Below are 11296 nucleotides of genomic sequence, written 5' to 3'. Positions count from 1 at the left end.
CTGCCCAAGACACTGGCTGTCAGACTGATTTTGTCGTCTGCAAGAATGCACTTGTCCAGGCTGACGTGAAGCCTTACCCATAGCAAAGGTGAATTATTTTTAATAATCGTCTATGTAAACATTTTATTATCACCTTCTAGTTATTATTTGTTTTACAGATTATTGTTACACGTGATTGTATGCTCTTTTAAACATTTATAAATGTGCTGCTTATTTGTTTTTTACATAGCCAGCCAGAATGGAGTTCACAGCCGCTGTGTGTCTTGTGACACAGGGACCATGATGGAAATTCATCTTCCAGAAAGTCCCAGAGCAGCGTCCACACCCCTGAAAAGACCAAGATGTGAGGTGTCTGCTGTTGATTACAGCTTCCACCTCAGTGACAGTGCAAGCTCAGTGAACTGTTCAAGGTAAAAAAATTAAAACATTTCAGAATTTTTAAGATATTAACAATTAAATAAGTATGTGAATACATCATGAAGGAGGCTACTGATTCTGGCCCTGTGACACTTGGTGGTGACGTGTGAGCTGATTCACCTGGAAAATAACTTTTACATTAAATATTTTGTTCTTTGCTATCAAAAGTAAACTAACTAATAACCTGCATTATTGCTGGACACTCAGCAAAATATGGACTCTACACCATGAGGCGAGAGGGTGCTCGCTGCAGAACCAAAAAGGCAGAGCTGCACCAGAGTCAGCCCCGCCCATTCAGGCAAACTCAGCCTAGCCCATTGACTTCCGTTTTTGTTTTTCAACTTTATCGCAAACTAACCTGACCCACATGAATTACGGCTGTTACTAGTTTACAGTCGTTAATGCTATGTTGTATGCTCCAATTAAACAAGATAAATATAACTTGCTACATGAAAAAGCCTGAATATATCTCGAAATGAAAAGGTTTTTCTAGTGAATATCTGCCCACTGCTGCTCTAACAAAACTGTCACACAACATCTATCAAATGGGTTCTGGTAGTCCGGTGGCAAGATAGTGTGCGTTAGATTTTGCTTTCCCCTCAGCTGATGCTGATTCGATTCTCGGTGGGGTCGGCAGTAATCTATTTAGCCAGCTGAAACATTTAATTTGTTTATATTTTAGTTGTAATGTTTATTTTCAGCAAAATATTTATGTCTCTAAAAGTTCTTTGAATTTCGTCGTTCCTAAACAGCATTTTAGTTGAAACTCTGCTCAAAAATGGACTCACACTGGCTAAATAAATGAATAAATAAATAAATCACATTAGTCATTATATGTTAAACGGTATACCAGTAAATTGTTGTAAACATAGTACTGGCAAGTGTAGCTAGAAATGAAGAAAAGGGGTTGTGAAACTACCAATACTTCCGCTACTGGGAGGCGAACCTGCGCAAAACTGCATCTCAACCTGACTCCATAACCACTACACCACCACATCTGATAATAGTTAAATGACGTTACATGTAATTGTGCTATCCAGTGTGTCTTTGGAGATGGGATGTATAATTTCTTGGCGGTGTCTCAGTAGAAGTCATTTCAGAAATAATTTGTCAGAAAATTCACAGAATATCCAGATTTGAAAACCAAGACCAGACCCGCTTCGGGGGAGGAGGCCAAAGAGAAGCTGAGATGGGAGGAAAATGCATGAATGAGGCCAAAAATGGCTTTGGCGTGTTTCTTATGAGGAAATGACAATATAACATGATTAAAAGTTCCAAGAGTTAGATTTTTAATTATATGGAACCTTTACAAAAACTGCTCAGTTAACTTCTCAACTCCGTCCTCAATCTTGCATTTTTTAGCTATAACACCCTCTTTGGTTCCAGAATGCTATCAAGTCTGACAACTGGAAGGAATTGGACTGACTCTGATGGAATGGGCGGGGCTGAATCTGGTGCAGCTCCACCTTCTGGTGCAGTTCCGCCTTTGTGGTTCTGCAGCGAGCACCACTTGCATGAGGCAGGCACACGTTAATACTTTATAAGAGCACATAAGGTGAGCAGCACCACAGATTATTATTATTAATGTACACTGTCCTGGATTTGTTTTCTTTCTGCACCTAATCATTAGCCTGGCTGATCACCTGATAACTCATGTCATCTGGTTATGACAGCATGAGGATGTCCTCACACACCTGTAACCTATCAGCTCATCTGGCAGAATAGAGAAGAGACAACACCACATCTCCTGTTCCTGGAAAGTCTTCAGCCATCCTTCGATGACTAAGAACCTCCACCAGCTCTGTCTCCTGTCTGCCTACAATTATTATAATAAATAGTGTGTTTGAGAAGTTTTTTGTGCTGCCAAATATCTCATTTTGATTCCAGTTTTGATATTTTAATGGATATTTATAAATTACATTAATTGAATTATCACATTGTTGCATGTTTAACTAGCTCTATTGTGATGAATTAAACTAGCACCTCACTGTTAAAAGCTCATTTTAATTTCAAGCATGTTGTCCACCCCCCCACACACACACACACTTTTTCCAAAGTCAAGTTTTGACCCCTGCAATTTTTGCCATCCAAAAACAATATTACGCTATATTAAATTGACACTGGTTGAGCTCTGGGACCAAGCGGAAAACAACTGTTTGTGTTGAAGCCGGTTTCCCATTAGAACATACTGTAAAGATACCCACCCGTGTCCCCCCCCCCCCCCCCCCCCACTTCTAAAGTGAAAATTACGTCCATGAACTCAGATGACCGAGTCCAATAGAGGGAACCAGTGCTTAATTTGTAAAGCAAACTTTCCTGGAACGCAAATACTGATGTCAAACCAAAGTTCACTAAAGGTAAAACAGATGCTGTCTGGAGCGTGTCAACGATCAGAGCTCGGCGCCTCTCAGCTCAAAATTATCCCGGAGAGTCGACATAGATAATTTAATATAAGTAGAACCAGGATCGGTTTTGGGCTAGCAGTTGTTTTTTAAAGACCATCTTTCATGTAACTATGGTAAGCACAAAGGATGAAATATCGCTAGAGGAAAATTTGAATTCCCCAACAAAACTTCAGTGGGCGGCCTGATAGGTTCAAGGATGCACTGGACAACTGATAGACTTGTATTAAAATTGAAAATTTTTATTACCAAAGTTTTTCAAACTAAATGCTACTTAAAATACGCAGGACTCGGAGCACATGCATGGTCAGCCAGCACTGGACCTGGGGAGTCAGCTGTTGACCTAACTTGACTAAACACCAAAAAAAAAAAAAAAAAAAAAAAAAAAAAAAGGCATGCAATCATAGAAACAAAAGTACAAATCAAAGGAAAATCAAAAACTACTAAATGCAGTCAAATTTGTAATATACCACTAAAACAACAAAAACAAACAGCTGACACCAAGCCTGAACCCTATGAGGGCGAACACTTGGCCTCTGATTCTTTCACTGTGGAGTCAACCACATGCTGATCCAGCAAGACGGGCCACGAACAACCTAGACAGCACAGCCAAAACAACCAAAGGCGAGACAAGACTAGCCAGGCCTGCACAGAGAACTAGTCTGGTTACCCACAGGCAGAGAGGCACTTAAGGGGCGGGACTAGGCAGCTCAAAAATAACCAATCAGAAAAATAAGACTGTACCGTGCTGTAGTTTTTTAGCTATAGTCAAAAATTATGTCTGGCGATGGCGCAACCATTTTTTTTTTTTAGAAGAAAGGCTTTTAGCGCTTCTTCTTGTGGTTTTAAGGACATTCAAGTCATTTAGAACAGAGGAAAGAGCTGCAGTGAACTTTATGCGGAAAATCAGCGTTGCAGTGTGTGACGTACGCTGCTAAGCGCTGATTGGCTCGGTTAGAATTCTCAGGGGGTGGAGTTATTTGAATAGGAGAGTTCCTAAACCCAATGCTTCCCATACGGAAGCATGGGGCTGGCTGGCCAGGCTATGAAAAGACAGGACAGGACAAAACAGCAACAGTCTCCTAGTGTGCCATCACTACAGTGTTTTCAGTATTGTGCTCAGTGTTTGCAGTCTGAACCTGCACTGAAGTGCAGCCTTCTAGTTTTTTTTGACAGCCCTGATTGCTTTCGCCATACAATCAGTTTACATGTTCAGCTTTAAACACAGAATAGGCATCTGTTAAGAACAGGACACTGTCTGAGTTTGTAGGACATGTTAATAGTATTGGAAAAGCTGGAATGTCCCGCACAAAGTGGGACATCTGGTCACCCTAGCTGGGGTCAATCCTGGAACCACCAGCTAAACAACTGAAACTGTACTTATATTTATACAGCTCACAAAGTACCAACCACTGGTAAGGTAAATATTTCTACACGACACAAACCCTTTTAACAGCAGAGGATATGTGCCATGCTAAACTCTCTGCTGCAACACTCCGTAAGTGAAATGTAAGGACAGCAGCTCCGACTGAAGCTAATCATTGTGAAATTATGAGCAAAGCACACAATACAGCACCACCTCTCATTGGAAACCGGAATTTAGTCAAAAATCTAGAGCTTAGGGAACACGTTATGTAGCTCATTGGCCAGGAAGAAGTTGAAAGTGGGCCAGATGCAGACCTGATCAGGGGTAAGGAGCACCTGCCAGGGTTGAAGACTGATATAAAGGAACTGGTACCAAGCAGTCAACACTTTCTTTTTCAATTCTAACGGACTACAGGGGAGTCGCTGAGCCACAGAATATTTCTTTGGCAATGGCTGATTTAAATTCAACTTAGTGCAGAGATTAAATAGGACATTAAGGTTGGTTTATGCTTGACGCGTCTGCGAGGTTCGCACGGCTCCGCGCGGAAAAGTTGCGTCATTTTAACAACCACGCCCCTCCACCGCGCCTCCGCACGGCCCAAACATTCCGCACCGCGCACTTAGGAAATTTTCTAACCATGTGGACGGTCGGACGCGGAAAAACATGGCGGACTGGCAAGAACTAGTATGGCAGAGGTTCGTAAATACAGACATTTGTATGATTCAGCTCTCAGAGATCACCGTGATCAACATGTTGTTAATAATTCTTGGAGAGAAATAGCTCGCACTGTCGGAAAAGACGAGGACGCTGTTAAAAAATGCTGGAATGCCATGTTGTAAACAACAGTAATTTTTACTTCTACTATGGTATAGTGTTGGATGCATGCCATAGAGCTCCATGCTGCCCCCTACAGTTTGGGAGAATATTGGCTCACCACAGAGACGAGCCGCATGAACCATAAACGCTGCAAGTTGTGAAGCGCGTTCCATCCACGAGCCGCATCACCAAGCGGAAAGTGGATGCGTCAAGCATGAACCAAGCTTTAGTCTGCCGCAGTGGTAAAGTCCTTAGGCAAGACATTAAAACCCTCCATGACAGCTGGATTGAGTCAGAGAGGCCAGTGGCGCTAGTGATCGTAAGTCTTGCTTCTTTCAGTGCGCCCAAGGGCAGCTGTTGCTGCAATGTAGCTCATCACCATCAGCATGTGATTGTGTGTGTGCATGGGTGAATCACTGTATCTGTTGTGAAGCCCTTTAGGCTGATTCATGATTCTACGTCTGCGTCAGCGCGGAGACACGCAACGCCATTATCCGTCCTTGTGTAGGTTTCCGGCAGGCACGCAAGTACGTACGGAGTCGAGCCCATCTTTTTAAACGTCCGTCGAACGAGACGGAGAACACAAGCTTGTGATTGGTCAGGGCACCGCTGTCGTTTACACCGCCGCCATTGCGCCCTCAAAAACATAAAGAGAGCCGAGGATAACTAGCGGCAGACACGGAGAAGCTTGATGAGAACCTCGCGAAAAACTCTAAAACATGAACGTTTAATTCCCCGTGACAGGGGGAGTGAAAAGATGTGCAGCAAAAATTTTTATTTGTGGACGGAAATGACAGGAAACGTGGGTTTAGAGGTGGCGAGCGCATGAAGAGGTGGAGAATTAGACAAATTTGTCCGTGTTAAAAATTCTCTTATATAAAAAAAATATATATATATATATATATATAAACACACTAACTTGGACCGGATACATGACAGGATACCACAGAACAGCGCTACGCCCTCTGTTGTCCTGCCGGAGAATTGCTTTGCAACACTCCCCAGGGGACGGAGAAGTATGAGAGCAAAGGGTCTCCGTCAATCCGTGCGCGACTGTCCCTTGCGGAGCTGACGGAGAAGCATGAATCAGCCTTTAGGGGGATGTAAAACCCTAGAATGTGCTATACAAAAACAAGTTATTGACCATTTTAAATGAGTTCTTTGTGTCCAGTGTGGATTCTCATGTGCCTGTTTAAAGTTTTCTTATAGCCAAATCTTAGTCCACAAAGTCCACAGTCAAAAGGCTTCTGTCCTGTGTGGACACTCATATGACTGTTTAATGTAGTCTTTTGGCTAAATCTTTGTCCACAAAGTCCACAGTCAAAAGGTTTCCGCCCTGTGTGGACACTCATGTGACTGTTCAAATGTTCCTTTTGGCTAAACTTCTGACCACATATTTCACAGGCAAAAGGTTTATGTCCTTTGTGGACCCTCATGTGTCTATTTAAACTTGTCTTATGACTAAATCTTTGTTCACAGAGCTCACATACAAAAGGCTTCTGTCCTGTGTGGACTCTCATGTGAATGTCTAAATTTCCCTTTTGGACAAATCTTTGTCCACATAGCTCACAGGCAAAAGGTTTCTGTCCTGTGTGGACTCTAATGTGACTTTTTAAATGTGCAATTTGGACAAATCTTTGTCCACAGAACTCACAGGCAAAAGGTTTCTGTCCTGTGTGGACTCTAATGTGACTGTTTAAGTGTGACTTTCGGCTAAATCTTCGTCCACAGAGCTCACAGGCAAAAGCTTTCTGGCCTGTGTGGACTCTCATGTGAGTGTTTAATGTTGTCTTTCGGCTAAATCTTTGTCCACACAGTTCACAGGCAAAATGTTTCTGTCCTGTGTGGAGTCTAATGTGACTGTTTAAGTGTGACTTTCGGCTAAATCTTTGTCCACAGAGCTCACATGCAAAAGCTTTCTGTCCAGTGTGGATTCTCATGTGACTGTTTAAACTTGTCTCATGGCTAAATATTTTTCCAGAGTCATCACAACTAAAAGATTTTGGTTCTTTCTGGAATTTCCTGTCTGTGTCTACATGTTGCTTCACTCTAACACATTCAGGAAAGCTAAAGGACTTGTTGACAGTCTTAACTGAATCAGAAGACTTGTTCTCGTTCCAGTCACTGTTATCATCTCCCGTTTCAGGCTCAGAGTCTAGATTCACATCATCATCAACCTTCTCCTCGTCTCCACTAATTTCAGTCTCTGAAGAATCTGACTGTTCATGATGGCTTAGATCTGGGTTCCTGCTAGTTTCTGCTCCTCCACCACTCACTGTCATCTGGTCAGCCGAGCTGCTGGTTGGAACGTCTCTGTCTTCCATTTGCTGCTGAAAATGTGATAAAACAGTGTTCTCTTCATCATCCTCACTCTTTATACAAACTATTGTGAAGGGAAACTCGACAGCATCATTCTCCTCTTTCAAATGGAGCTGTTCTCCGTCCAAACTGGTCCAGGGTTCCTCCTCTTCCTCCTTTATATGGAAGTATTCTGGGTCTTGCTGGTTCACACCCGTACTCTGTTCCTGAGGTGCCTCTTCTTTAACCAGCGCCATTGGTTGAACATCTATAGGAATCACAGTACCACATGATGTAATGTATCTGCTGTAACTATTTATTCACATATAATAATAAACAGTAGTGGTGTCAGCGCAATGCATCACGTTCTTCCTACAGCACCCCCACCCACCCACACCCACACACACCTGTATCCATGCTGTCCAGATCCAGATGGTGACGTAAACACGATGAATCAGTCCCAGCTGATGGATGATCCTGAAGTGGTAGCAGGTTTTCTTTAGCCGTGTTTAGCTAACAGCTGCAATAGAAACAAAGCAGGAGAGCTGATTAAGATGCTGCTTCAGAACAACTCGAGATTAAAGATCCAACGCTTTGGTTCTGATCAGCTGAGGACAGATCCAGTCTGGAAAAGAGGACCTTTGGTCACCAGAGTTCACGGAGTAGAGCTAACCGCTTTTTCCTCCAGAGCCACATTCAGATTTGGGGCTTTTCCGTCGGAGAGTGTGAGCAGGATGGATCAGAGAGCGAGCAGCGATCCTGCATCATGACCAACTCAGATGAGCGAGTCTGATAGAGGGAACCTCTTCAATCTGATAAAAGCAGCTAAACGAGCGCGTTTCTCAGAGAGGCCAAAGGAACAGCAGCAGACCCAGAGGACAGGAAGTCTAGAGAAAAGCTTTTCTGACCCATCACCTGCTTTTGGAGCTCCGATTGTCACGAAGACCGCAGAATATCTTCTCTGGTTCTGGAAAGAACTCGCACCAAGTTGTTGAGGAGAAGAAAGTTTCCACAGCCTGGTGAGAAGATTTCTGCAGCAGCAGTTAGTCGCTTTAGCTGATCAACTCTCCCAGAGACTGAAGTGAAGACATTTTTACTGCAGAGCCTCAAATATTCACCTCACGCACCAGAACAACAACAAGCTAGCTCTGCTACCAGCTTTCTTCTTCTTCAGTTTTTAAATGTTTGAAACCAACGTAAATATGCACTAGCGACACCTGCTGGAATAGAGTCTGAATGAACGAGTAGCCCCTCACTGTAGCATGCAGGGCGGGGCGCAAAGTGACCTCGCGGGCGCCATGTTGAAAAAACCGATGTAGAGGCCGGCCGCCATTTTAGATAGGTCTTCTACGCCCACTTGGGCCCAGTTTACTCATTTCTACAGATGAACGTGCTAACTAAAAACACATATGGTTTGGCATGATAATTGAAATATAAACATAATTAAACAAAATAAAATTAAATATAAAAATCTATCGGTTAAACATTTGACCCCGCTCACTGAAACCACTGAAACTGAAGCTGCTGAGGAGGGTGTGTGACTGTGACAGAGAGAAGTAGCACGCAGAATGGAGGTAAGCATGGATTTTCATTCAGTTTTAATGATACAAAGCATAAATGTTGTGGCGAAAATGTTATTAACCTGGACCTTTTTAGTGTGTAAAATGTTTGCTTGGTACATTAAAAAACACAATATTTGTATCTGAAAATTGTATTCTGGGGGAATATTAATGACATTACTAACCTCTTGACTTACAGTACACACTGTAGTAATGGGGGCCAATTGTGACCTCAGAGAGGTATGTGAAAATTGTGACACATTACACTTAGAACACATTACGGAGGGCGGGGCGCAACGTGACCTCGCGGCCGCCATGTAAAAAAAAAACGATGTAGAGGCCGGCCGCCATTTTAGATAGGTCTTCTTCGCCCACTTGGGCCCAGTGCACTCATTTCTACAGAGGAACGTGATAAATAAAAACACATATGGTTTGGCATGATAATTGAAATATAAATATAATTAAACAAAACAAAATTTAATATAAAAATCTATCGGTTAAACGTTTGACCCCGCTCACTGAAACCACTGAAACTGAAACCGCTGAGGAGGGTGTGTGACTGTGACAGAGAGAAGTAGCACGCAGAATGGAGGTAGGCATGGATTTTCATTCAGTTTTAATGATACAAAGCATAAATGTTGTGGCGAAAATGTTATTAACCTGGACCTTTTTAGTGTGTAAAATGTTTGCTTGGTACATTAAAAACACAATATTTGTATCTGAAAATTGTATTCTAGGGGATTATTAATGACATTAGTAAATTAACCAGTACCGCTTGACTTAACAGTACACACTGAAGTAATGGGGGCCAACTGTGACTTCAGAGAGGTATGTGAAAATTGTGACACATTACACTTAGAACACAACGTTTTATTCTTCAACACATATCGGAATCTACCTGCATTTCCTTTTTCAAAGGAAAACATGCAGCAAATTAGGAGACGGTGGTGTCTTGTTCTCCTGCAAAACGTCCCCATGCCGTAAGTGCCTTCCATGATCACACTTTTTCTATCAGATACTTAAAAAAAGGGTTTAATCACTGTTAAAAAAACAACATGTCATGGCCTCACCAAGGTCTGAGGAAGACAGATTGCAGGAAAGATAAAGACAGAGGGAGCAAAAAGGAAAACAGGTGGGAGGTAATTGGATTAATTAATCTTGTAGTCAAACTTTTGCTGGCAGACTAAAGCATAATCCCTTCACTTATTTCATGATCTGGAAGTGGTCCCTCCTAAAAGGTTCAGGCTTTCAGAATCTGTCTGTGAAGCATATTCAAACCAGTATTATTACACACAACCCCCAAGGTTGTAGAAATGGGATGTGACAAAGCGGGTTTTGCTGTCATTACTCCGTTTACATTAAACCAGTATGCTTAAAATAAGCTAGTGACCTTTTGCACGCAAAGCAACTGGCCCGGACGGGATTCCCGGCCACGTCCTCAGGTCATGTGCGGCTCAGCTGGCTGGAGTGTTTACACACATCTTCAACCTTTCCCTCTCTCTGTCTGTAGTCCCAGCCTGCTTCAAAATGGCCACCATTGTCCCTGTACCCAAATCCTCCACCATCTCCACATTGAATGACTGGCGACCTGTAGCCCTGACCCCATCGTGAGCAAATGCTTCGAGAAGTTGGTCAGGGGCTTCATCTGCTCTGCACTGCCCGATTCACTGGACCCTCTACAGTTTGCATACCGCCACAACAGGTCCACTGATGATGCCATAGCCCTGACACTCCATGCTGCCCTGTCACACCCAGAAAAGAGGGACACGTATGTGAGAATGCTGTTTGTAGATTACAGCTCAGCATTCAACACCATTCAAGAAAAAAAAATGAAAACACGTTCAACCACAATTTTTTTTCTTTCACCTTTGTCCTCCATGGCTTTTATCACAAACACTCCCAGGTCTTTTGTCCAACAAGAATTCCCTCTAGCTAATTGAAGGAGTCCTAGCTGATCTCCACCCTAGTCTTCATGGGGCGTAGAGATGGGCCGATTAAGCACATGTGCCGAGGCACATTCAAACCAGCAAAGGGAGGGGGTTAGCCACAGCCCTTCCTGGGGTGCTCCCGAGATGGTGAATTGAATCACCAACACTAACCTCCATAACCCCAACTCTAGAAAAACAAAAACCAGAACGCATCCTAAAGAGGGTGCGCTCCTACAGCCTATAGGGAATTCACTCTGTTCACTTTAGTATTTTAACAAGCACAACAGAATAAAACAAAAAGGACATACTCACAATACCTGAGAGGACACAGCTGACCACACATCTTAAAATCCTATGAATAAAGCCTGTTTGCAAAAAGCACATGCCATTAAAAGTCCTTCATGGGATGGTTGAGGTTCCCGGACGAGCCCCCATTGTGTTACGTCCTCTATTGGTGGATATGGAGAAGGACGGGGAGTAACACAGAGGCATGTGCTTCAGTTGTGGAAA

At 43.0% G+C, this 11296-nt stretch overlaps 1 protein-coding gene across 1 annotated transcript; it reads right to left on the bottom strand.

Annotated features, from left to right (window-relative positions):
- Positions 1-2716: 2716 nt before the first annotated feature.
- LOC129161882 (zinc finger protein OZF) lies at positions 2717-11218 on the bottom strand. The gene is made up of 3 exons (XM_054738418.2): positions 8215-11218; positions 7707-7819; positions 2717-7567 (listed from the first exon to the last, which is right to left on the bottom strand). The coding sequence occupies exons 2-3, from the start codon at positions 7714-7716 to the stop codon at positions 6150-6152; spliced, it is 1428 nt and encodes a 475-aa protein (XP_054594393.2). The 5' UTR covers positions 7717-7819; positions 8215-11218; the 3' UTR covers positions 2717-6149.
- Positions 11219-11296: the final 78 nt, after the last annotated feature.

The sequence above is a fragment of the Nothobranchius furzeri genome, chromosome 14 (genome assembly GCF_043380555.1).
Source record: "Nothobranchius furzeri strain GRZ-AD chromosome 14, NfurGRZ-RIMD1, whole genome shotgun sequence".
NCBI classification, from domain to species: Eukaryota; Metazoa; Chordata; class Actinopteri; order Cyprinodontiformes; family Nothobranchiidae; genus Nothobranchius; species Nothobranchius furzeri.
Note: the sequence above shows the minus strand (reverse complement) of the source record. Positions and strands in the feature narration are given on the sequence as shown.